Source organism: Convolutriloba macropyga, chromosome 12 (assembly GCF_964194025.1).
Source record: "Convolutriloba macropyga chromosome 12, txConMacr16.3, whole genome shotgun sequence".
Taxonomy (NCBI): Eukaryota; Metazoa; Xenacoelomorpha; order Acoela; family Convolutidae; genus Convolutriloba; species Convolutriloba macropyga.
Window position 1 is genome coordinate 27,458,029 of NC_134479.1, and position 27,874 is coordinate 27,485,902.

At 38.5% G+C, this 27,874-nt stretch overlaps 2 protein-coding genes across 2 annotated transcripts in view; both read right to left on the reverse strand.

The window, feature by feature from the left end:
• The window catches only part of LOC142350589 (cytohesin-3-like), a 69,564-nt gene extending 47,619 nt beyond the window's left edge, over positions 1-21,945 (reverse strand). The window contains exon 1 of the mRNA XM_075402475.1: positions 21,386-21,945. Within this exon, the coding sequence (XP_075258590.1) occupies positions 21,386-21,939 (554 nt within the window). The 5' untranslated portion in view covers positions 21,940-21,945. The remainder of the gene's footprint in view (positions 1-21,385) is intronic.
• Positions 21,946-23,858: 1,913 nt separating this feature from the next.
• Positions 23,859-24,447, reverse strand: LOC142350651 (uncharacterized). The gene has a single exon (XM_075402561.1). It carries the CDS (start codon positions 24,445-24,447, stop codon positions 23,980-23,982), a length of 468 nt encoding a protein of 155 aa, XP_075258676.1. The 3' UTR covers positions 23,859-23,979.
• Between the last annotated feature and the right edge of the window lie 3,427 nt (positions 24,448-27,874).

The following is a 27,874-nucleotide window of genomic DNA, read 5'->3' on the forward strand; positions in this document are numbered from 1 at the left end:
CAGTCTGGCTGTTGTTCCATGTTTTTGTTTTAGCCATTGTTATAGTCAGCGATGTTAATTAAATTGTTTACATCGCTCGCTTTCCGCTCTAGTCTGGCTGTTGTTCCATGTTTTTGTTTTAGCCATTGTTATAGTCAGCCATGTTAATTATTTGTTTACATCGCCCGCTTTCCGCTCCAGTCTGGCTGTTGTTCCATGTTTTTGTTTTAGCTATTGTTTTAGTCAGCGAAGTTATTTAATGTTTACATCGCTCGCTTTCCACTCCAGTCTGGCTGTCGTTTCATGTTTTTGTTCTAGCCATTGTTATAGTCAGCGATGTTAATTAATGTTTACGTCGCTCGCTTTCCGCTCAATTCTGGCTGTTTTTCCATATTTTGGTTTTAGCCATTGTTATAGTCAGCGATGTTAATTAATGATTACATAGCTAGCTCTCCGCTCCAGTCTGGCTGTCGTTTCATGTTTTTGTTCTAGCCATTGTTATAGTCAGCGATGTCAATTAATGTTTACATCGCCCGCTTTCCGCTCCAGTCTGGCTGTTGTTCCATGTTTTTGTTTTAGCCATTGTTATAGTCAGCGATGTTAATTAATTTGTTTACAACGCTCGCTTTCCGCTCCAGTCTGGCTGTTGTTTCATGTTTTTGTTCTAGCCATTGTTATAGTCAGCGATGTCAATTAATGTTTACATCGCCCGCTTTCCGCTCCAGTCTGGCTGTTATTCCATGTTTGTGTTTTAGCCATTGTTATAGTCAGCGATGTTAATTAATGTTTACATCGCTCGCTTTCCGCTCCAGTCTGGCTGTTATTCCATGTTTGTGTTTTAGCCATTGTTTTAGTCAGCGAAGTTAATTAATGTTTACATCGCTCGCTTTACGCTCCAGTCTGGCTGTTGTTTCATGTTTTTGTTCTAGCCATTGTTATAGTCAGCGATGTCAATTAATGTTTACATCGCCCGCTTTCCGCTCCAGTCTGGCTGTTGTTCCATGTTTTTGTTTTAGCCATTGTTATAGTCAGCGATGTTAATTAAATTGTTTACATCGCTCGCTTTCCGCTCTAGTCTGGCTGTTGTTCCATGTTTTTGTTTTAGCCATTGTTATAGTCAGCCATGTTAATTATTTGTTTACATCGCCCGCTTTCCGCTCCAGTCTGGCTGTTGTTCCATGTTTTTGTTTTAGCTATTGTTTTAGTCAGCGAAGTTATTTAATGTTTACATCGCTCGCTTTCCACTCCAGTCTGGCTGTCGTTTCATGTTTTTGTTCTAGCCATTGTTATAGTCAGCGAAGTTAATTAATGTTTACGTCGCTCGCTTTCCGCTCAATTCTGGCTGTTTTTCCATATTTTGGTTTTAGCCATTGTTATAGTCAGCGATGTTAATTAATGATTACATAGCTAGCTCTCCGCTCCAGTCTGGCTGTCGTTTCATGTTTTTGTTCTAGCCATTGTTATAGTCAGCGATGTCAATTAATGTTTACATCGCCCGCTTTCCCCTCCAGTCTGGCTGTTGTTCCATGTTTTTGTTTTAGCCATTGTTATAGTCAGCGATGTTAATTAATTTGTTTACAACGCTCGCTTTCCGCTCCAGTCTGGCTGTTGTTTCATGTTTTTGTTCTAGCCATTGTTATAGTCAGCGATGTCAATTAATGTTTACATCGCCCGCTTTCCGCTCCAGTCTGGCTGTTATTCCATGTTTGTGTTTTAGCCATTGTTATAGTCAGCGATGTTAATTAATGTTTACATCGCTCGCTTTCTGCTCCAGTCTGGCTGTTATTCCATGTTTGTGTTTTAGCCATTGTTTTAGTCAGCGAAGTTAATTAATGTTTACATCGCTCGCTTTACGCTCCAGTCTGGCTGTTGTTTCATGTTTTTGTTCCAGCCATTGTTATAGTCAGCGATGTCAATTAATGTTTACATCGCTCGCTTTCCACTCCAGTCTGGCTGTCGTTTCATGTTTTTGTTCTAGCCATTGTTATAGTCAGCGATGTCAATTAATGTTTACATCGCCCGCTTTCCGCTCCAGTCTGGCTGTTGTTCCATGTTTTTGTTTTAGCCATTGTTATAGTCAGCGATGTTAATTAATTTGTTTACAACGCTCGCTTTCCGCTCCAGTCTGGCTGTTGTTTCATATTTTTGTTCTAGCCATTGTTATAGTCAGCGATGTCAATTAATGTTTACATCGCCCGCTTTCCGCTCCAGTCTGGCTGTTATTCCATGTTTGTGTTTTAGCCATTGTTATAGTCAGCGATGTTAATTAATGTTTACATCGCTCGCTTTCCGCTCCAGTCTGGCTGTTATTCCTTGTTTGTGTTTTAGCCATTGTTTTAGTCAGCGAAGTTAATTAATGTTTACATCGCTCGCTTTACGCTCCAGTCTGGCTGTTGTTTCATGTTTTTGTTCTAGCCATTGTTATAGTCAGCGATGTCAATTAATGTTTACATCGCCCGCTTTCCGCTCCAGTCTGGCTGTTATTCCATGTTTGTGTTTTAGCCATTGTTATAGTCAGCGATGTTAATTAATTTGTTTACAACGCTCGCTTTCCACTCCAGACTGGCTGTTGTTCCATGATTTTGTTTTAGCCATTGTTATAGTCAGCGATGTCAATTAATTTGTTTACATCGCCCGCTTTCCGCACCAGTCTGGCTGTTGTTCCATGTTTTTGTTTTAGCCATTGTTATAGTCAGCGATGTTAATTAATTTGTTTACATCGCTCGCTTTCCGCTCCAGTCTGGCTGTTGTTCCATGTTTTCGTTTTAGCCAGTGTTAAAGTCACCGATGCTATTTAATTTGTTTACATCGCTCGCTTTCCGCTCCAGTCTGGCCTGGCTGTTGTTCCATGTTTTTGTTTTAGCCATTGTTATAGTCAGCGATGTCAATTAATTTGTTTACATCACCCGCTTTCCGCTCCAGTCTGGCTATTGTTCGATGTTTTGTTTTAGCCATTGTTATAGTCAGCAATGTTAATTAATTTGTTTACATCGCTCGCTTTCCGCTCCAGTTTGGCTGTTGTTCCATGTTTTTTTAGCCATTATTATAGTCAGCGATGTTAATTAATGTTTACGTCGCTCGCTTTCCGCTCAATTCTGGCTGTTTTTCCATATTTTGGTTTTAGCCATTGTTATAGTCAGCGATGTTAATTAATGATTACATAGCTAGCTCTCCGCTCCAGTCTGGCTGTTGTTCCATGTTTTTGTTTTAGCCATTGTTATAGTCAGCGATGTTAATTAAATTGTTTACATCGCTCGCTTTCCGCTCTAGTCTGGCTGTTGTTCCATGTTTTTGTTTTAGCCATTGTTATAGTCAGCGATGTTAATTATTTGTTTACATCGCCCGCTTTCCGCTCCAGTCTGGGTGTTGTTCCATGTTTTTGTTTTAGTTATTGTTTTAGTCAGCGAAGTTATTTAATGTTTACATCGCTCGCTTTCCACTCCAGTCTGGCTGTCGTTTCATGTTTTTGTTCTAGCCATTGTTATAGTCAGCGATGTCAATTAGTGTTTACATCGCCCGCTTTCCGCTCCAGTCTGGCTGTTGTTCCATGTTTTTGTTTTAGCCATTGTTATAGTCAGCGATGTTAATTAATTTGTTTACAACGCTCGCTTTCCGCTCCAGTCTGGCTGTTCTTCCATGTTTTTGTTTTAGCCATTGTTATAGTCAGCGATGTTAATTAATTTGTTTACAACGCTCGCTTTCCGCTCCAGTCTGGCTGTTCTTCCATGTTTTTGTTTTAGCCATTGTTATAGTCAGCGATGTCAATTAATGTTTACATCGCCCGCTTTCCGCTCCAGTCTGGCTGTTATTCCATGTTTGTGTTTTAGCCATTGTTATAGTCAGCGATGTTAATTAATTTGTTTACAACGCTCGCTTTCCACTCCAGACTGGCTGTTGTTCCATGATTTTGTTTTAGCCATTGTTATAGTCAGCGATGTCAATTAATTTGTTTACATCGCCCGCTTTCCGCACCAGTCTGGCTGTTGTTCCATGTTTTTGTTTTAGCCATTGTTATAGTCAGCGATGTTAATTAATTTGTTTACATCGCTCGCTTTCCGCTCCAGTCTGGCTGTTGTTCCATGTTTTCGTTTTAGCCATTGTTAAAGTCACCGATGCTATTTAATTTGTTTACATCGCTCGCTTTCCGCTCCAGTCTGGCCTGGCTGTTGTTCCATGTTTTTGTTTTAGCCATTGTTATAGTCAGCGATGTCAATTAATTTGTTTACATCACCCGCTTTCCGCTCCAGTCTGGCTGTTGTTCGATGTTTTGTTTTAGCCATTGTTATAGTCAGCAATGTTAATTAATTTGTTTACATCGCTCGCTTTCCGCTCCAGTTTGGCTGTTGTTCCATGTTTTTTTAGCCATTATTATAGTCAGCGATGTTAATTAATGTTTACGTCGCTCGCTTTCCGCTCAATTCTGGCTGTTTTTCCATATTTTGGTTTTAGCCATTGTTATAGTCAGCGATGTTAATTAATGATTACATAGCTAGCTCTCCGCTCCAGTCTGGCTGTTGTTCCATGTTTTTGTTTTAGCCATTGTTATAGTCAGCGATGTTAATTAAATTGTTTACATCGCTCGCTTTCCGCTCTAGTCTGGCTGTTGTTCCATGTTTTTGTTTTAGCCATTGTTATAGTCAGCGATGTTAATTATTTGTTTACATCGCCCGCTTTCCGCTCCAGTCTGGGTGTTGTTCCATGTTTTTGTTTTAGTTATTGTTTTAGTCAGCGAAGTTATTTAATGTTTGCATCGCTCGCTTTCCACTCCAGTCTGGCTGTCGTTTCATGTTTTTGTTCTAGCCATTGTTATAGTCAGCGATGTCAATTAATGTTTACATCGCCCGCTTTCCGCTCCAGTCTGGCTGTTGTTCCATGTTTTTGTTTTAGCCATTGTTATAGTCAGCGATGTCAATTAATTTGTTTACATCACCCGCTTTCCGCTCCAGTCTGGCTGTTGTTCGATGTTTTGTTTTAGCCATTGTTATAGTCAGCAATGTTAATTAATTTGTTTACATCGCTCGCTTTCCGCTCCAGTTTGGCTGTTGTTCCATGTTTTTTTAGCCATTATTATAGTCAGCGATGTTAATTAATGTTTACGTCGCTCGCTTTCCGCTCAATTCTGGCTGTTTTTCCATATTTTGGTTTTAGCCATTGTTATAGTCAGCGATGTTAATTAATGATTACATAGCTAGCTCTCCGCTCCAGTCTGGCTGTTGTTCCATGTTTTTGTTTTAGCCATTGTTATAGTCAGCGATGTTAATTAAATTGTTTACATCGCTCGCTTTCCGCTCTAGTCTGGCTGTTGTTCCATGTTTTTGTTTTAGCCATTGTTATAGTCAGCGATGTTAATTATTTGTTTACATCGCCCGCTTTCCGCTCCAGTCTGGGTGTTGTTCCATGTTTTTGTTTTAGTTATTGTTTTAGTCAGCGAAGTTATTTAATGTTTGCATCGCTCGCTTTCCACTCCAGTCTGGCTGTCGTTTCATGTTTTTGTTCTAGCCATTGTTATAGTCAGCGATGTCAATTAATGTTTACATCGCCCGCTTTCCGCTCCAGTCTGGCTGTTGTTCCATGTTTTTGTTTTAGCCATTGTTATAGTCAGCGATGTTAATTAATTTGTTTACAACGCTCGCTTTCCGCTCCAGTCTGGCTGTTCTTCCATGTTTTTGTTTTAGCCATTGTTATAGTCAGCGATGTCAATTAATTTGTTTACATCGCCCGCTTTCCTCTCAAGTTTGTCTGTTGTACCATGTTTTTGTTTTAGCCTAGTCATTGTTATAGTCAGCGATGTTAATTAATTTGTTTACATCGCTCGCTTTCCCCTCCAGTCTGGCTGTTGTTCCATGTTTTTGTTTTAGCCATTGTTATAGTCAGCGATGTTATTTAATTTGTTTACATCGCTCGCTTTCCCCTCCAGTCTGGCTGTTGTTCCATGTTTTTGTTATAGCCATTGTTATAGTCAGCGATGTTTACTAATTTGTTTACATCGCTCCGTTTCCGCTCCAGTCCGGCTATTGTTCTATGTGTTTGTTTTAGCCGTTGTTATAGTCAAACATAAGCGTATGTTTGTTTTAGCTATCGTTGTAGTCATAAGCGTAAACAGTAGACATGAACAAACCTTCACACGAGAAATTCTAATCCCGCATAATTGTGAAGAAATTAGACATTAGCATGAATCACATTATCCTTTTGACCCCAAATAAAGCCGAAGCGATAGCTCTTTTCTTATGATGAGAAATCCCTGCACAATACTTCTGACTTTGTCTACATTCTCCGACTAGGGTGGCTTATCTTAGCAATAATTGTCTAACTTTCCCGAGTGCTTTGTCTATTCGACGTATTAAATAAGTTATATCGCTTTCGACAACACTATTTTATCATTCCATCCTGACAGCATTCAGTTTAACTAATAAATTAATCACAGAAATTGGCTGAAATTTCAACAATCGACATGCTAAATCAAGCATAAATTGGTGGATTTTTAAGTTGATCAGATTTTTGTTTGTATGGTTCAACAGACAGCATATTTCATTAATGTATTATAGAGCTAAACTGGTTTTCCATCTGTTTAAATGAGTTTGAATTGTTCATCAAAATGCCCACCAATTCACTTAGCTTCAAGTAATGGATAACTTCAGCATTAATGACTTGGACACCTGCTTTTTCCTGCAATGTTCTCCACGAAATTCAGGTCTCAAGGCATCTGCAGCTAGTTCTCCATGGAATTCTGGAGACGATCCGACACTTGATTCACAGGCAATTGAAATTCTGGAATCCAAGTTTGCAGCATTGGAGGATGAAATATCCCAATTTCTTTCAACAGGAAGAAATCGAAAACCATGTAGTAGAGCTCATTATTCTCTCCGATGCCGAAACTACCAACGGAAGTACTACCAATAGCCAACACATGAATTAAATACGAAATATAACGCCGCATTTAAAATTTTTGGCAACATTTTGAGGGAATGACTTCTGTTGCAATAATGAGCCAATCCGATAAACCAGTTCTGACGCAATCCGAACAGGAACTAAAGAAAGCAGGACAAAACGAACACTGCAGCTTATGTTTCGTTAGAATCCATCGATGGGCCTGATCAGTGGCTTTATATCTTCTACCTCGATTGTTACGACACTTATATCCGCATTGCAGCAAAATCGCCTGGGTTGCCTGATATAACAAAAAGCTTGATTTGTCTGAGCGGAAAAGAGAACACGCAGAGTTCAAATGGCAAGGCCAGAAGAAAGAGTATAGTAAGCGATTACTTAATGAAATGTGTCAGAGCAGGGCACCAGGCATCTATGTAAGCAAGATTAAATCAAAAGATTTCAAGATCAATACGGAAGAAACGGTTGTGCAAAACTCAAGTGGATCAGAAACGGAACCTGAGTGCAATAACAAGAAGAGGTTTCTCAAGTATTTGAAGCAGAGAAAAATTGTAAAGATCACAATCTTGAGGTTAAATTTCAGATTAATACGTTTTTTATCTAATTTTGGATCATATTATTAATTACTCTTCTAAATGTGTCTTCTTAGAGTTTAATTTCTGCTAAGATTTGTGAGTGACATATCTTGGTGTTGTCTTCCAGCAAAACTTCGTACGTGTCTTCAAGTAAAGTTTCAAATTTCTCCAAACTCTCAATCTTTGCACTTTCACACTCTGACTTTTCCATTGTTCCTTTAGTGGTATTCTTTTTGTATCCTATATTAAAAGTGCGATCTTAAAGCCAACAATTCCTATGAATTCGAAAAAGTGCGACTTGTTAGAGACGCGCCAATTTTTTGAAATATAAATTGTTTAACGCCGCTACTAATTACATTTTTGGCAAGCATTTCGAGCGAATGACTTCTCTTGCTGTAATGAGCCAATCCAATAAACAAATTCTGAAGCGATCCTCCAGAGTGCAGGAGAAATCAAACGCTGCAGCTAATGATAGAACTGTCAAACGCTCCATATATCTGTCTGAGCAGTGGGATTATCCTCTACTTCGATTGTGATGACACTTATATCCGCATAGCAGCAAATTCCCCAAAATTAAAAAATGAAAAAGCTTGGTTTGACTGGGGCGAACAGAAAATAGAGAGTTCAACGGGCAAGGCCACGAAAAGAGTACAGTATGCAAGTGCTTAAGGAAATGTGTTAGATGAGGGAATCAGGCATTAATGTAAGCCAGATTAAATCAGAAGATTTAAGATCAATACGGAAGAAACGGTTGTGCAATACTCGAGCGGATCAGAATCGGAACCTGGTTGAGATAACTGGAGTCCTGTATATAATGGGAAGGTTCGGAAAGCTGCAGCGGATGTAGAAGCTCAAGCCACAGCTGCTGATGAACCCGACGCAAAGTATTTCTAAAGTAATTCGAGTACCTCAAGTACTTCTCAAGGGTACTTCAAGTATTCCTCAAGTTGTTAAAGCAAAGAAATGTTAAAGAAAAGATGACAATCTTGAGGTTAATACGTTATTATTTCGGTAATCTTAATGTAGGAAGATGATCTGTCAGGGATGTTACGCCTTAAACTTCTTCCCATTCAAATTTCAGCTAGAACAGTAATGCATCGTTAGGCTGAAAATGGTTAGATCAATTTCTGAATAATAGAATTTCATAAAAAATAAAGATTTCAGACCTGAAAGATTTCGTCACCTCATGAAGCCAAATGAGGCAAGGATTGAGGCACGCACAAAAATTACCAGGCAGTTCACTAACGCGAAAAAAGCGAAGGAATCCATGTTTTGGGGCCACAAACTACTGTACAACATCATTCAGGAACAAAAGGTTAATCTAAATTATGATAACTCAAGCACACAAAGTAAAAATAGCGTTCGGCAACCTCCGATTTCTGCAAAATATCCTTTCTCTCTAACTTCTAGTACCAGAAGGCCCAAACAACCTGAGTGGTCTACAATTGTAAGTTACAAGCCACCCCGGCCAAGAAATAAATAATCAGGAATTTTAGATAAATTAGTAACGAAAAATCATTTCATAGCGGAACGCTGACTCAAAAAAATACATCTTTCTTGTGAGAAAAGTCAGACTATTAAAACCATAAAGGCTCATATTGGGCCAAAAGTGACAGTCGGTTAGTAATTCTCTATCATTTCCCTATACACAATTAAAATAATTCTTCATTGCAGATTTTTTACCCGAAAAATGTACTGCGAAATTGCGATCTGTCACCGACGTGCAAAAAATTTCAATTACATAAGATCGAGTATTGTTTAGCTTCTCTTGATGAAGTGAAGTTATGTCTGCTCTTTCTTTATATATCGATGTTTTTTGTCCTGAGACTGCCCTCTTTTTACTAAAACGTATTTCACGAGAGCTTTGTTTTGTAGAAATGAGTCAAGTACAACGTAGTCCTTTGATGCAAACTGCAAGTCAGCAAGAAGCGGAGGCGTCTAATGTTCAAATTATTGTGTGTTCATCTTCTTCGAAACTGATGAATCTTTTGCTATCATAGATGGACAATCAATACGATCTTTTGGTATGAACAACGTCGCGAAGCATGCTTTAGCTGAATGGGATATAGTTTATTAGGTGTGGGGATCAGGCGACAACTATGAAAACGGAAATAGTAAGTAGCAGGTTCCCAGATCCATGAGTGTGCTCAACCTTAGCGATATGGGAAGTTGCAAATCAGAGACTTAGAAAGCGATTCCGAGGACAATACTACTACTCTGAATGAAAACATAAACGACCTTGTGGTCTGACAGCGAAATAAGTATTATCTGCCCTAAATTGTTCCAAGGAATGCCAGTAGTTCCTTAAGTAATAATTGCTCTACTGTGAATACAACACTTGAGCTTTCTGGTTAAAAAAACAATCAAATATCTAAATAGGCTCTTTTTGAGCGAATTCGGGATCATATTACTAACTTCTCTTCTCAATGTGTCGGTGTGTCGGTTTAGAAGTTAAATTTCTGCTAAGATTTGTGAGTAATACATTTTGTTGCTGTTTTTAAGTAAAAACTCGCAAGGCTTTTCTTAACCAAGAAATACAATCCGGACGTCCAGACCAGAACACAGTATACGAGCGCTTAAAGTCAATTAGCTAATGGCACCTTTTATGAATCGTCAGTGATCAACTAAGAACATTTTCCAGCAACAGCTATAATTAACACTTAAGATGCTCAGATCTTGTTTCCATGTTTGATATTTGACTTGAAAATGTATGCTCGTTTCAAGTCACATGAAGTTAATTGAGAAAAATCTTCCATGCTCATTTACTCAATTTTCTTTGATTTCAAATAATTTTTTCTTTCAGTCTCTCAATCTTTGCACTAGCACAATCTCAGTCTTTTTCTTTGTATCCTAATTTAAAAATGGTATCTCAACAAAAGCGAATACATATTAATTAATTTTATAAAAAAGTGCGAACTGTCAGGGACGCGAAAAACTTTTTAAAATAAATTGTTTTATGACACTGCTATTAAAATGTTTTGAGCGAATAAAACCTGTTGCTGTCAAGAGTCAAACCAAAAAAAGAAGTTCTGAAGCGATCCGCCAGAGTGCAGGAGAAATCGAACGCTGCAGTAATTGTTTTGATAGAATCCATCGATGTGCCTAATCAGTGGGTTTATCTTCTACTTTGATTGTGATGACACTTATATCCGCATCGCAGCAAAATCGCCATGGTGGCCTGATAAAAAGAAAAATTCAAAAAGCTTGGTTTGTCTGAGGGGAAACAAGAACATGGAGAGTTCAAATGGCAAAGCCTAAGGAAAGAGTATAGTATACGAAGATGTGTAAAATGATGGCATCAGGAATTAATATGCGCAAGAGTGACGCAAAAGATTTTGAGATGAATTCGCAAGAAAAGAAACTGCAATACTCAGGTGAATCAGAAACGGAACCTCAGTGCGCTAATTAGAGTCCTGTATTTAATGGCAATGTTCGGAAATTTGTACCGGATGTAGAAGCTCAAGCCACAGCTCCTGATGAACCCGCACCTCCAGACCAGAACACAGTATACGAGCCAATTTAAAATCAATTAGCTAATAGCACCTTTTATGAATTTAAAAATGGTATCTTAACTAATTTAAAAATGGTATCTCAACAAAAGCGAATACATATTAATTATTTTTATAAAAAAGTGCGAACTGTCAGGGACGCGAAAAACTTTTTAAAATAAATTGTTTTATGACACTGCTATTAAAATGTTTTGAGCGAATAAAACCTGTTGCTGTCAAGAGTCAAACCAAAAAAAGAAGTTCTGAAGCGATCCGCCAGAGTGCAGGAGAAATCGAACGCTGCAGTAATTGTTTTGATAGAATCCATCGATGTGCCTAATCAGTAGGTTTATCTTCTACTTTGATTGTGATGACACTTATATCCGCATCGCAGCAAAATCGCCATGGTGGCCTGATAAAAAGAAAAATTCAAAAAGCTTGGTTTGTCTGAGGGGAAAAGAGAACATGGAGAGTTAAAATGGCAAAGCCTAAGGAAAGAGTACAGTATACGAAGATGTGTAAGATGATGGCATCAGGAATTAATATGCGCAAGAATGACGCAAAAGATTTTGAGATGAATTCGCAAGAAAAGAAACTGCAATACTCAGGTGGATCAGAAACGGAACCTCAGTGCGCTAATTAGAGTCCTGTATTTAATGGCAATGTTCGGAAATTTGAACCGGATGTAGAAGCTCAAGCCACAGCTCCTGATGAACCCGCACCTCCAGACCAGAACACAGTATACGAGCCAATTTAAAATCAATTAGCTAATAGCACCTTTTATGAACTTAAAAATGGTATCTTAACTAATTTAAAAATGGTATCTTAACAAAAGCGAATACTTATTTACAAAAAGGTGCGAACAGTCAGGGACGCTCTAGACTTTTTAAAAAATAAATTGTTTTATGACACTGCTATTAAAATGTTTTCAGCGAATGACACCTGTTGCAGTTAAGAGTCAAAATAAAAAAGACGTTCTGAAGCGATCCGCCAGAGTGCAGGAGAAATCGAACGCTGCAGTAATTATTTTGATAGAATCCATCGATGTGCCTAATCAGTGGGTTTATCTTCTACTTTGATTGTGATGGCACTTATATCCGCATCGCAGCAAAATCGCCATGGTGGCCTGATAAAAAGAAAAATTCAAAAAGCTTGGTTTGTCTGGGGGGAAAAGAGAACATGGAGAGTTAAAATGGCAAAGCCTAAGGAAAGAGTATAGTATACGAAGATGTGTAAGATGATGGCATCAGGAATTAATATGCGCAAGAATGACGCAAAAGATTTTGAGATGAATTCGCAAGAAAAGAAACTGCAATACTCAGGTGGATCAGAAACGGAACCTCAGTGCGCTAATTAGAGTCCTGTATTTAATGGCAATGTTCGGAAATTTGTACCGGATGTAGAAGCTCAAGCCACAGCTCCTGATGAACCCGCACCTCCAGACCAGAACACAGTATACGAGCCAATTTAAAATCAATTAGCTAATAGCACCTTTTATGAATTTAAAAATGGTATCTTAACTAATTTAAAAATGGTATCTCAACAAAAGCGAATACATATTAATTATTTTTATAAAAAAGTGCGAACTGTCAGGGACGCGAAAAACTTTTTAAAATAAATTGTTTTATGACACTGCTATTAAAATGTTTTGAGCGAATAAAACCTGTTGCTGTCAAGAGTCAAACCAAAAAAAGAAGTTCTGAAGCGATCCGCCAGAGTGCAGGAGAAATCGAACGCTGCAGTAATTGTTTTGATAGAATCCATCGATGTGCCTAATCAGTGGGTTTATCTTCTACTTTGATTGTGATGACACTTATATCCGCATCGCAGCAAAATCGCCATGGTGGCCTGATAAAAAGAAAAATTCAAAAAGCTTGGTTTGTCTGAGGGGAAAAGAGAACATGGAGAGTTAAAATGGCAAAGCCTAAGGATATAGTATAGTATACGAAGATGTGTAAGATGATGGCATCAGGAATTAATATGCGCAAGAATGACGCAAAAGATTTTGAGATGAATTCGCAAGAAAAGAAACTGCAATACTCAGGTGGATCAGAAACGGAACCTCAGTGCGCTAATTAGAGTCGTGTATTTAATGGCAATGTTCGGAATTTTGTACCGGATGTAGAAGCTCAAGCCACAGCTCCTGATGAACCCGCACCTCCAGACCAGAACACAGTATACGAGCCAATTTAAAATCAATTAGCTAATAGCACCTTTTATGAATTTAAAAATGGTATCTTAACTAATTTAAAAATGGTATCTTAACAAAAGCGAATACTTATTTACAAAAAGGTGCGAACAGTCAGGGACGCTCTAGACTTTTTAAAAAATAAATTGTTTTATGACACTGCTATTAAAATGTTTTCAGCGAATGACACCTGTTGCAGTTAAGAGTCAAAATAAAAAAGACGTTCTGAAGCGATCCGCCAGAGTGCGGGAGAAATCGAACGCTGCAGTAAATCTTTTGCTAGAATCCAACGATGTGCCTTATCAGTGGGTTTATCTTCTACTTCGATTGTGATGACACTTATATTCGCATCGCAGCAAGATCACCAAGGTGGCCCGATAAAAAGAAAAATTCAAAAAGCTTGGTTTGTCTGAGGGGAAAAAAGAACATGGAGAGTTCAAATGGCAAAGCCTAAGGAAAGAGTATAGTATGCGAAAATGTTTAAGACGAGAGCATCAGGCAATAATGTGCGCAAGAATGAAGCAAACGATTTTGAGATGAATACGCAAGAAACGGAACTGCAATACTCAAGTGGATCAGAAACGGAATATCAGTGCGATAACTATAGTCCTTTATATAATGGCAATGTTCGGAAATTTGTACCGGATGTAGAAGCTCAAGCCACAGCTCCTGATGAACCCGCACCTCCAGACCAGAACACAGTATACGAGCCAATTTAAAATCAATTAGCTAATAGCACCTTTTATGAATTTAAAAATGGTATCTTAACTAATTTAAAAATGGTATCTTAACAAAAGCGAATACTTATCTACGAAAAGGTGCGAACAGTCAGGGACGCTCTAGACTTTTTAAAAAATAAATTGTTTTATGACACTGCTATTAAAATGTTTTCAGCGAATGACACCTGTTGCAGTTAAGAGTCAAAATAAAAAAGAAGTTCTGAAGCGATCCGCCAGCGTGCGGGAGAAATCGAACGCTGCAGTAAATCTTTTGCTAGAATCCATCGATGTGCCTTATCAGTGGGTTTATCTTCTACTTCGATTGTGATGACACTTATATTCGCATCGCAGCAAGATCACCAAGGTGGCCCGATAAAAAGAAAAATTCAAAAAGCTTGGTTTGTCTGAGGGGAAAAAAGAACATGGAGAGCCTCAACTGCAAAGCCTAAGGAAAGAGTATAGTATGCGAAAATGTTTAAGACGAGAGCATCAGGCATTAATGTGCGCAAGAATGAAGCAAAAGATTTTGAGATGAATACGCAAGAAACGGAACTGCAATACTCAAGTGGATCAGAAACGGAATATCAGTGCGATAACTATAGTCCTTTATAAAATGGCAATGTTCGGAAATTTGTACCGGATGTAGAAGCTCAAGCCACAGCTCCTGATGAACCCGCACCTCCAGACCAGAACACAGTATACGAGCCAATTTAAAATCAATTAGCTAATAGCACCTTTTATGAATTTAAAAATGGTATCTTAACTAATTTAAAAATGGTATCTTAACAAAAGCGAATACTTATTTACGAAAAGGTGCGAACAGTCAGGGACGCTCTAGACTTTTTAAAAAATAAATTGTTTTATGACACTGCTATTAAAATGTTTTCAGCGAATGACACCTGTTGCAGTTAAGAGTCAAAATAAAAAAGAAGTTCTGAAGCGATCCGCCAGCGTGCGGGAGAAATCGAACGCTGCAGTAAATCTTTTGCTAGAATCCATCGATGTGCCTTATCAGTGGGTTTATCTTCTACTTCGATTGTGATGACACTTATATTCGCATCGCAGCAAGATCACCAAGGTGGCCCGATAAAAAGAAAAATTCAAAAAGCTTGGTTTGTCTGAGGGGAAAAAAGAACATGGAGAGCCTCAACTGGCAAAGCCTAAGGAAAGAGTATAGTATGCGAAAATGTTTAAGACGAGAGCATCAGGCATTAATGTGCGCAAGAATGAAGCAAAAGATTTTGAGATGAATACGCAAGAAACGGAACTGCAATACTCAAGTGGATCAGAAACGGAATATCAGTGCGATAACTATAGTCCTTTATATAATGGCAATGTTCGGAAATTTGTACCGGATGTAGAAGCTCAAGCCACAGCTCCTGATGAACCCGACTTGGTGCTTAATGAGTTCAACGAGTACCTCAATTGTGAGAGCAGAGGAAAGAAGAACGGGACAGGTTACTTCAAGTGAAGAGGTACTTCAGCATGAAGCGAATTGAGGCAAGGAATCAGGCGAACACAGAAATCACCATTTTCCTATATACAACCTCTTTATTTTAGATTCTGGAGTCGTAAATCGTACTGAAAACTTGCGGCTTTGTCTTCGCTCTTTAAAAGTCTTTCAATGAGTTACAGCTTGTTTTAAAAGTTAATTGCCATTATTAAGTCAAAAACTTTAAACAATTTTCCCATTTTAACTTTAAAATAACCGACGTGCAAAAATTTTTTCAATTACATAAGATTGGATTTAGAGTAGTTTCTGGTGATGAGTTCAAGTTATTTCTGCTTTTTCGTTGTATATCGATGTTTTTTTCTCGTCATGACACTGCCCTTTTTTTACTTAAATGTATTCCACGAGGGCTTTGTTCTGTAGAAATGAGTCAAGTAGAAATTAGTCCTCTGAAGCAAACCGACAGTCAGCACGAAGTGGAGGTGTCTGTTTCGCTAGTTCGCTAGATACTGTTGAAATTCCTCATGCTTGGGTGTTCATCTTCTTCGAATCTGATGAAGCCTTCGCGATCTTAGGTGCCATCAACACGATGGCCTTTAGGTAAAAAATGGCGCGATTATGCTTTAGCTGAATGGGAGACAGTTTATATCAGGTTTGGGGGATCAGGCGAGAACTATGAAATCCGAAATCTGATATGGCAGGGTCCCAGATCAATGAGTGTGCTCAACCTTAGCAATATGGGAATTTGCAAGGCAGAGAGGGCTAAAAACCGTTCCGAGGTCAGAATACCATTACTCTGAATGATAAAAATAAAGGGACTTGTGGTCTGACAGAGACATAAAATTTTCCTTAGCCCTAAATTGTTCCAAGGAATACCAGTAGTTCCTTATGTAATAATTGCTCTACTGTGAATCGTCGCAACAACACTTCAGCTTTCTGGTAAAAAAACGATCAAATAGCTAAATAGGTTCTTTTTGAGCGAATTTTGGATCATATTACTAACTTCTCTTCTCAGTGTCTCTGTTGAAAAGTTAAGTTTCTGCTCTGATTTGTGAGTAATACATTTTATTTCTGTTTTCAACTTAAAACTCGCAAGGCTTTTCTTAACCAAGAAATACAATCCGCACCTCCAGACCAGAACAAAGTATACGAGCCAATTTAAAATCAATTAGCTAATAGCACCTTTTATGAATTTAAAAATGGTATCTTAACTAATTTAAAAATGGTATCTTAACTAATTTAAAAATGGTATCTTAACAAAAGCTAAAACTTATTTACAAAAAGGTGCGAACAGTCAGGGACGCTCTAGACTTTTTAAAAAACAAATTGTATTATGACACTGCTATTAAAATGTTTTGAGCGAATGACACCTGTTGCAGTTAAGAGTCAAAACAAAAAAGAAGTTCTGAAGCGATCCGCCAGAGTGCTGGAGAAATCGAACGCTGCAGTAAATCTTTTGCTAGAATCCATCGATGTGCCTTATCAGTGGGTTTATCTTCTACTTCGATTGTGATGACACTTATATTCGCATCGCAGCAAGATCGCCAAGGTGGCCCGATAAAAAGAAAAATTCAAAAAGCTTGGTTTGTCTGAGGGGAAAAAAGAACATGGAGAGTTCAAATGGCAAAGCCTAAGGAAAGAGTATAGTATGCAAAAATGTTTAATACGAGAGCATCAGGCATTAATGTCCGCAAGAATGAAGCAAAAGATTTTGAGATGAATACGCAAGAAACGGAACTGCAATACTCAAGTGGAGCAGAAACGTAATATCAGTGCGATAACTATAGTCCTTTATATAATGGCAATGTTCGGAAATTTGTACCGGATGTAGAAGCTCAAGCCACAGCTCCTGATGAACCCAACTTGGTGCTTAATGAGTTCAACGAGCATCTCCATTGTGAGAGCAAAGGAGAGAGGAATGGGACAGGTTACTTCAAGTAAAGAGGTTTCTCAAGTAGTTGAAGCAGAGAAGAATTGTCGTAAAGATGATAATCTTCAGGTCAATACGATAATAATTAATCTTAATGTAGAAAGACGGGCTGTTAGAGACCTTCTGCCTTAAACTGCTTCGAACTCAGTATTTTTATGGTAGAGAAAGCATCGTTAGGCTGAAAATGGTGAGATTATTTTTCAAATAATGTGATTTTATTTAAAACAAAGGATTTCTCACCTGAAAGATTCCGTCACCTCATGAAGCAAATTGAGACAGTGATTCAGGCAAGCACAAAAATTACCAGGCAGTTCACGAGTTTAGCGAAAAAGTGATGGAGGAAACCAACAAACTGAATGCAAAACAGACGACGTGGACAGCGAAAATGTCGAGCAACAAACTGAGGAAACTAAGTTCTTTTTTAATGGAAAAAATTTCGCTATGGGTGGCACCACGTTTCGAGAAACTGCAGTCATAATTGCTAACGAAATCTTGAACGGAGAGGAGAAAAAGCTTTTGTGGATCGAACTAAGAAAAATTATCTCTGGTGACCGAAAGCCTGCTGACGGCGATCGTGCCAACATTTTGCAAAAGGCGATACACATGATCACGAAAAAGGATTTCTCGGAGTCAGGTTATCGTAAATTGTAACACTCTGTCTTTCACTCCACTTGTTTCTCTGGGCAAATTTTCAGTTTGGTTTTTTTAGATCAAATCTATACCTTTGGTAGGAAACCTTCAGAAAATCATATTACGAGTGTATTTTCAGAGTCAGACTTGGTCGGATGCAAGTTAGTAAATTATCAACAAAAGGTAATTGATTCAATTTTTGGGAGACATTTTGCAGATAACAGATTGGGGCACGTATAAAGTGAAGAGTAAATATTGCAAAAATCTGACATGCTGAAAATCTAACGCATTTATCAAAAAATGTATATACGTGCCCCAATCTGTTAAATGCGTTTGATTTTCAGCATGTCAGATTTTTGCAATATTTACCTGTTCTTTGAAATAGAAATGGAGAGGACGAGAGTAGAAAAAGTTGGTTTGCTTGGCTTTGGCGCTTAGATGCTGGATGTTCCCCTGTCCCCTTAGTTGTTCAGCAGGGGCATAAAGATTTGGTTTTTGGGCTTTGCTTTTTATTTGGTGTGCTTCGGGTCGGCGTGGGGGGGGGGGGGGGGTAACCATTCATTTTTGTGCATGCTTTTTTACTGCTGTTCTGTTATCTTCAGTTTTTTTCTCTTTTGAAGCTGACGACAGCCGAGGACGAGGAGACAACACCGGACCTGTAGCAGCTGTTGCGAATCTGGCGGGAGGGCCTCCTGCCTTCAATCTTGGGAGGTTGGTCTTTTTTGGCGCTTTTTAAGGCGTTTTGCTTGAGCTTTGTTTTGCCTGTTTGCCAGCGCCTTCTTAGGACTAGGCCTTTGAGCGCCTTTTGCGCTATCCCCCTCCACTAGGCTTCTGACGCAGGCTCTACGCGTTGCTTTGCGTTGATCTTGGCTTTGGGTGCCTAGATTTGGGGTGGGAGGGCACGGCAGAGGTATATGGTTTTCACTTTTTGGGCTTTGCCTTAGCTCTGGTGTGCTCTGGCTTGGTGTGGGGGTAACCTAGCACTTTCGAGTATGGTTTTTTATTTGCTGTTCTGTTGCAGTGTTCAGTTTTTTCTTCTCTTAAGAAGCTGACGACAGCCGAGGACGAGGGGACGACACCGGACCTAGATCTGTAGCAGCTCAGTGCGGGGCTGAGAGGCCCTTAACTTTTTCGTACATTCAAAATTCTCAAGCATTTCTTAAAATTCCTTATTTGTTTTTTAGACGTTGTTTTTGGCATCTTTCGGATGGTGTTTGGATGTTGATTTTGCAAGTTTTGGTTGTTAATCTTGCAAGATTCTTGCAAGACGGATGTTAATTATTGCAAGACAATTTTAATCTTGCAGGAAAATCTCCCAAGATTATGCATAACTTACAAGACTCTTGCAAGATTAACATCCGAGCATAACATAGGTTGCTACCTATTTTCATTTCTGACCTTGCTCGAGAAAAGAAAATAACGAGAGGCAAAAAAGTTGTGGACACGAAGTCAGTTCCTTGGCCCCCTACAGGCCTGCAGCTTCTCAGGACTAGGTTCTTGGGCGCTTTTACGCTACCCCCTCCACTAGGCTTTTGCCGCGAGCCCTAGTTGTTTTGCTTGGCATTGCTCTTGGCTTCGGGTTCCTACGTTTTGGGTGGGAGGGTTCTTTTTGCCTGTGCCCGATTTTCTTGCCGTTTTTTGTTCCCCTGCGCGCTTAGGTGTACGGCACAGGAATCATGTTTCCATTTTTTGAGCTTTGTCTTTGCTTTGGTGTGGTTTGCTTCGGTGTGGGGGTAACCGTGCACTTTAATGTATGATTTTGCTGCTGTTCTGTTGTTTTAAGTTTCCCTTTTCAGGATTTGACAACAGCCGAGGGGAGGACACCCGTAAACAACACCGGGAACAATCTGAAAAAGAAACGTTTCTATAGCGTTTTTAATGCTTAATTTTTCAGACGTTGCTTCTAATTTCTTTCGGATGGTGTTTGGATGTTAATCTTGCAACTTTTAGTTGTTAAGCTTGCTAGATTCTTGAAGACACATGTTAATCTTGCAAGACTCTTAAAAGACAAAATTAACCTTGCAGGAAAATCTCGCAAGATAATGCGTAACTCCACAAGATTCTTGCGTGATTAACATCCGAGCCTGACAAGTTTAACGAGAGCCTGACAAGTTTAACGAGAAAGGAAAAAAACGAGTCAAAAAAATTTGCGAGCTCGAAGTCATTTCCTTGGCACCCTACAGGCCTGCGGCTTCTCAGGACTAGGTTCTTGGCCGCTTTTGCTCTGTTGTCCTCCACTAGACTTTTGACGAAGGCTCTAGACGTTGCTTTGCTTGGCTTGGGGTGCTTAGGTTTTGGGTGGCAGGGATCATTTTGCCTGTGTCGTTTCTCTTGCCCCTTTTTGTCACACTACCCCCCTTAGTTGTACGGCACAGGCATTAAGTTTATATTTTTGGGCTTTGCTTTTGCCCTGGTGTGCTTTGGCTCGATATGGGGAGTAACCATGCACTTTGGAGCATGGTTTATTGCTGCTCTGTTGTTGTGTTCAGTTTTTCCTTTTAAGAATCTGACGACAGCCGAGGGGGAGACGACACCGTACCTGAAGAGCTCAGTGGAGGGGCTGAGATACTCTGTTAACTTCTTTGTACATTCAAAATTTTCGAGCCTTTTGCTTTTGCGTAAAATAGGTATCTAGGCTTCGGTTTATAGGCCAAAATGCGCTTTTCTGGAGTCTCAAGGCTTAATCTTTATCGTTCTTTAATGTTTTTTTAAATTTTTTAGACGTTGATAGTGGCTTGTCGGATGGTGTTTGGATGTTAATCTTGCAAGTTTTGGTGGTTAATCTTGCCAGATTCTTGCAAGACGGATGCTAATCTTGCAAGATTCTTGCAAGACGATGTTACCTTTGCAGGAAAATCTCGCAAGATTACGCATAATTTCACAAGATTCTTGCACGATTAACATCCAAGCCTGACAAGTGTTGCAACCTATTTTCCTTTCTGACCTTGCTCATTAATCCCCTTTCCTAGGAGAAAAGTCAAATTAGTCGGGTAACAGACAACATCCACGAGAAAAAAAACGAATAGGGCAAACAGAGCTTTAATAGTAATTAAAACTCTGAGAGCAATTAATCTCTCACATGAGAGCAATTAATTGCTACAATCTTTCTTTCAGAACAATTGAAAAATTTATATTTCTTATTAAATTTAACTTTCTAAGGGTAATGTTTGATAATTCTGCGCCAGCCGCAGACTCAACTGATGAGCATTTTTAAGATATCTCCATACCACGTTTCAAAATCAGTTGAAGTTTTTCCTAAATGCATATTTTAGCTGTGATTATATAAAGACGCCATTGAACACTGTAGAATTGAGTTTCCACGGTCTCGTTTGATAAGTTAAACACATCTTTCTTTGCTACCTATGGTGGGATTCTTCAGACCTTCATTTCGTTACCAGGTGAAGTTACTTTTAAGAGCTTCCAAGTCAAATTAATTGCAACCAATTTTACGAGCGCGTCATACCATTGATTGAATCCAGTAACTGCAGTACCTCGCTCATAAACCAATTACAATCAGAAATATTTAATGATAATTACTGACCTGAAGTAGCTCTGAGAAATGAATTTGTATATTCTGGTTATGACATCCGATTCGGCCTCATTGAACATCAAGGACGTGAAACACTTTCGAACCGAGTCCAACAACGTAAGCCCTTCAATTGGCACAGAACATAAAAATTCACGCATCACGTCCTGATTGCCTGGCTTGTAGAGATATTTGTGAAATTTTTCAAGGTTGATGAGGGTAACGTTAGATGCGAGGAAATTGGCTTTTTCAACTGGGCTGTCAGCGTCCGTTAATATTTGCACGTTTACTAGTCGCTCAAAACAGTCGGTGAATAATCCCTGGTTGAACAGTTCAATGGCGTCTAGAACTTTTGGCTCTGTGTGTCTGTCAACTTCTGACTGAAGCTCGTTAATTCTTGAGGTGACTTCTGTTATTTCTTTTTTGATCTGCTGAATTTCGATCAAAAGCTTCTCTTTGTTTGTCCGAAGAAGCATCAAAGTTTGATTCTCATCTTCTGTGAACTGCCCAGTACTATTACTTGACGTGTTGTTCACGGTTAAAGAAGCGCTCTGTTCTACAAGAGTCATGACAACTGAAATAAATTTTCTTCATCGATTACTCATAACATAGCTGTGAGATGGCCGGAAAAACCAGTGATAGTTTCCCAGATCCTCTGATCGCCTAGATAATGAAAATTAAAACAGTACGAAAAAATTTCTTTTTATTGAGATGTTATATTTTCATTAAGAATCCGTATAACTTATTGCCGCTTCTATTAGTTGCTCAAAAAAACCTACAAGTAGAGTACCACTGACTCAGTTGACCTAGTCTCCTCAGAACAGAGCAAAAGTCGTTTTAAGACAAACTAAGTTAAAACACGTGTGGCCAAAAACTTGATTACAAAAACTCGCTCCGCTAAGAATTAAGTAAAGGCACGCACGCAATACAGTTGAAATTGCACGAATGAACCAAAAAACAGATTTTGAAGTGAGCGCGACATCATGTAGTCGTCCCATAGGCGTAGGAAATCACAATCCAAAGAATAAAAAGCGAGACCCGAGATTCAACCTCATCAGAAAAACTGACTTTGAAAGACAACAGCGACTACACTAAATCAAACACAAAAAAGAAGAGCCTTCGATAGGAACAGCGTATACTAAAAGCAAACAAATGAAAAAATTAAAAATCTAACTTTCCATATTTTAGAGTGTCATTGAAGTCATTATGAAGTAAACGTATACACTATTGCACCCAGTATACACCACCTCTGCAGAAAGGAATTAAAGTAATGAAACAAAGTAAAAAAAGGAGACTCGAAATAAAAAGAAATTTACCGAAACTCGATTTCACTAAGGTTTTGAAAAGTTCAAACACGGTCATTCAACATTAATTTTAAATGATTGTACTGTTAAAACTCAACATCATCACTAATTATAAAGCTTAAAAAATACAACAAAGAGATCGCGTTGCAACTAAATTTAAAAACTCATACCAGAGCCAATGCGACATGCCATTAATGGCATAACACAAAAAGCAAAACACAAAAAGTTTGAAAATCTTAGCGACCTTGACACTACTTAACAAGCAAATAAGAGTGTTCCATATGAAATAAGTACGTCATACAGCTTCAATTATGCTTCACGAGAGAGCCAAAGAGACGTTTCATTACCTATATTAAATAAAAACAAAAATAACTTCACAAGGGGGCAAAAACTTGAAAAAAAACAAAACCGACTAACGTTGGGCGAAATGCTCTCAAACGACCGGTTGGCTTCGTCATTAGCTAGTTACTGTTTAGTGAGGCTAGCCTTCGCTTAATTGCAGGGGGTGAGTTTAGCGCAGTGGGGAGGGGGGGTCACATGCCCTCTGAGAGCTACCTGTTATCCATTTTTGAGTCAAATGGCTCAGACGAAAGATAGGTCATGCGAAAAATCGCATAAGAAAAGACTACAGGACTAATATAATTGCTACAAACTAAAAATCAAGACGATCAAAAAAACATATCCTAGAAACCGGAAAACTTCAAAAAGTGACCAAATTTGTCTTAGATTAGTAAATTTTGTTTTTACAAAAACACTCAAAAAGCTCGCACAGTACAAATTTTTTCTACCTACTTTTTTCGCTATCTTTCGAAATTGTTATTGGCAAAATCACCATTCTCTCTTTGCTCAGCTCTCAAATTTTGTCCGACAAAACAAAATAAAAGTTTTGTCACGCGCGTCACTGATTTTTACCTCCTGTTATAGAACAACCCGAAAGATTAAAAGAGATCACCATAATTCCTCGTCGATTCGTAAAAAAAACATAGCATTTATATAATTCGCATCTTTGAATTTTTAAAACCAAGAAGGCTAATTACAGCTCACCATCGCAGCAATTAACCAGGTCAAGTTATCTTTGCTTTGCTAAATTAATTTCAACTAGGTACATTATTTTCGTATGAAGACTAACGCTCAGAGCAACGTAAACTTCTAGAACCTACCGAGAATGAAGATAATGTGAGATATCAATGTAGAAATAATCAACTTATAAACACCAACAAAGAAAACAATCGTAAAGAAAAATGAAATAAGATAAAAGCCAAAATGGTCTGATCAATAGTCACCACTGCGCCTCAATTCTTTCATTTACTTCGAATTGCTGTCGGCCGCTGCACTGGTTGGAATTTTTGCCATTAAACTTCTGATTTCAGCTTGCGGTAAGCACATTGTTTGCAGAACAACTCGAAATTGTTGAATAGCAGCTTGGCATCCTGCTTTGTAACCTGTGTGGTAGCACGTGACCTCAGCATCAGTCATCGTGACATCTTGGGTGCTTGGAGTTATTGTTTTAATTGCTGATGCTGTACCAGGTTCTTGTGCTGCAGCCCTGGCAGCTGCAGCTCCAACGGGTAATCCCGGCGTCATTGGCGGGACAACAGCTGTGGGTTGACCGTAAGCACTCCCATAAGCACCAGCAGCTGAATATGGATGTGCATAACTTGAGCCATATAGTGACGCGGCCGATGCATGATGGGTGTATGCAGCAGCAGAATAAGGAGATGGAGCGCCGTAAGCAGAGGCATTGCGGTAAACACCATACGGGTCATAAGCCATTTCTGAAAAATTGAAGAACAATTTGTACGAAAACACCTCAGCAGGTGCAGATCAACACTTGAATTAGTGAAACTAAGGATGCAAAAACTTGAATTAGTGAAACTACATAGGGGTATGCGTTATCTGACCACTAAGGGGAATGGGTAAGAGGGCTATAACAGGAAAGACTCTAATTACTAGGTGTCATTATGCCCGATGAAAAAAATTGGGTCCGACTATTTTTTGTATATTGAATTTGCTAGCAGACAACTTCGCAAATCAGATAATAACTGATAACGATGCACAAAGAGTAGACAGACGTTTTTTGGGAAAAAAATTCTTAAAAACGATCGAAGCAAAGATCTTCAACCCACATGCAAACAATTGCCTAAAGTCTATTTGAGATGCCAACAAGACAGCGAGAGAGAGGCATTTTTAAATCGCAAAACAAAAAACCAAAGATAAAAATAAGGAAAAAAAGTATAACAGCAAGTTAACTCAAGAACAAATTTTGAAATAAAAAATCCTTCCACGGTCAAGGTTTTTAAAGCTCGAGGAATATTGTCTGGTTTCCTCCGATCTTTCAATTTTTGCTGAACTCATTTTTTTAAAACAGGCGGTAAAGACTCCAGCTTTATTCAAGATAGATGGAACACATTCCAAGAAAAATGGAGATCTGAGGTCTTCAATTTTCATTTCGTTCTTTTATAAATGTGGCACATATCGCTACGAAAATGTAAGCTTTCGTGATCCCTTCGACGTATTCGGATAGATTTATTACAGACTTTTGTTTTAAACGTCGTAGACCAAATGACGACCTAGACTGACCACACTGAAGTTGCTGCCATTGTCATATTACTTTGAATTGCATGATCTATTAATGCTCATCTCACTGCTTAAAGGATCTTACAATATAAAAATACCCATTAAAACAAACAATAATGAAGGGTTGTTAAGCACACGTCAAAATGAGCTAATAACAATTAATAAAACAAGAACAAGGAAGGCTGATGAAAACTTCTGGAAAAGAACCAGTTATTTACTAAATATAATACGAAAAGTAGGGAACGTCGATCTCGATCAAATTGATAAGAAATATTTAACAAAAATGTACTGGAACTACTTCTTCAAAAGTTATTCGGAAGTCAACTTATGTTCCTGGGCTTTCAACTGCAGCTGTGGACATTGTCACCCGGTGCAGAAGCTCAGCTCAGTCGTTATATGAAGGGTGCAAACCCATGTGGAAAGACCCACAGAAGCCTAAACTCTCTCTCTCACTCTCTCTCTCTGCTCGGAGCTAAACAATTCAACAGTTTAACTGACGGTCTCGTGACTGTTATAGGTTTCCGTTTATAGAAGTAGTAGATTAGGAATTGAAGATCGTTCTTCTGGTTTTAGCCCCCATTCAGTTGTCCCGGTTTGCAAGTTTCTGATCGCTCTTGCAGTTTCCACATTTCGATATAATGCGCCAAGTACATATGTTTTCCTCGGTGTAGCTATTGCAATAATGCCAAAATATTATAGACACTGTTCTTTTGCATACGGATTTCCCATATTTCGAATACAATTTAAGCCCTAAAACATTAATCAGAGGGCCTCTAATAGAGAAAAACACTTGCATTCAATTTGAAGTACAAATGTAATTTTGAAGTAAAGTTTTATCCCTCTGATCTTCTCGATCACAGGAGGAAGCGGCCCCGGCTCCACAATAGTTATAAAACGACTTGCATCAAGAATTGCTGAAAAGACGAAAGACACGTATCCTAACGTCATAAATTTCATCAGAACATCCCTGAGCTTCGCCCTACTTAGAAGCACAATCCTTTGTATAAGAGGCCACAGAGGACAACGCTCTTACAAGGAGGAGTCTTCACCCTGTGCATTTAATGCCGAAGTCAACCATAAATCTGTACATATAAACCTAATTTGAAACCTAACGTGAACTTAAATGTATACTGCTTCATACCAAATTTTGACCTCCAGAAACTGACTGGTAAATTATTCATTTCATTAGCAGACGTGGTGCTCATTTTTCATTCTAACAGCACACAGTGCTTTTTGAATTTTCGTCTTTACGATCAGTTGCTTTGATTTTGCTCTTTTTGTTTGACCTCGAATGATGTTAGCAGCGTTCTGTTATTATTGAATTCAAGTTATTTCAGCATTTGAAGTACAAAACAATGCGTTATTCAATGTGTAAAAAAAATAAAGGGAATTTTTTTGAACTGATAATAATGAAAAAATACAGTGGATGAAGTTAGTAATGATACATTACGCCAACAAAATATTTAAACAGTCAAAACAAAAACTTTTAGAATTATACGAAAAAAATAAAAAAAGTACAATTTAAAAAAGTACAAACATCGGAAACTGTTACTCCCGTCCATGACGGCCATTCCGGGTCTTCCGTTTAACCCAAATTTGTAGAAACGCCGAAAATGACATAAGAAACGTCTGGGACAAGGGCAACCTGAAAGACCGCAGTAATTTCGTGATTTGGCACGACATTTTGAACAATTCCATCAACCCCCACAACAAACGAACGACAACAGGCCGTGTGATGTAGAGGAGTTGGCTGCCTTTTTACAACGTCATTCGGACAGAATCCAGGCGATAGTTTACTGTCAAAGGTATGGCGCAGAGAACATTTGAAACAGCTGTTAAAAGCGGGAATTTTAATGATCCAGTCTACGAAGCATTTTGTGTTATGACGGAAGCTAAAGAACACCAACATCATCAGCAGATACTTCCAACTACATCACGACCCCGAAATTTAGCTTAAATCACTGGGATTAGTGTTAAAACATCAATCAACTCTACAGAAACTGCTGACAAAGACCAGGGGAAAAGTAGCCTGTACATAAATCAACGGTAGGCAAGCAAAAAGCGAAAGCTCAGTGGTAAGTGATAGCATCTATTGGTGTTTGCTCACCGGATGTCTTTCTCAAACCATCAGCTATGCTTAAAATGCCAAGATGTTGGTTGAGAAAAATTCTAAAAAAGAGAGACTGTTAGAAACCATACTTGGACTATGAAAACAATGTTTGTAAGTATGAAAGTAGCAGTTGCAGTATAAACTTTCCTAAAATTTGCCTTAGCACAGATATAATACCGGATTTTTTGAAAATTCGTGTTCCAAAAACAGATGTTTTTTCGGATCAAGCAGTGCAGAATTTTCAACTAAAGTTGCTTAGGTTTGAAATTTTTGAAAAAGTTCGTAAGAAGGTTTTAAACTGACAATCTGTTTTTAAAATCTTAATGATTTTGTAAAGGAAAATGGAAAAGGCAGAAAATAATATGCAAATCACCAAAATCCAATCGTTCAAGGAAATTAAAAACGAATATTTACAAATCTACAGTTTTATCTACAACAATTTACATCTGAGTATACAGTAATTTTTCATTTGATGAAACAGCTGCATATTGAATTGTTTTTAAATAAAAATAA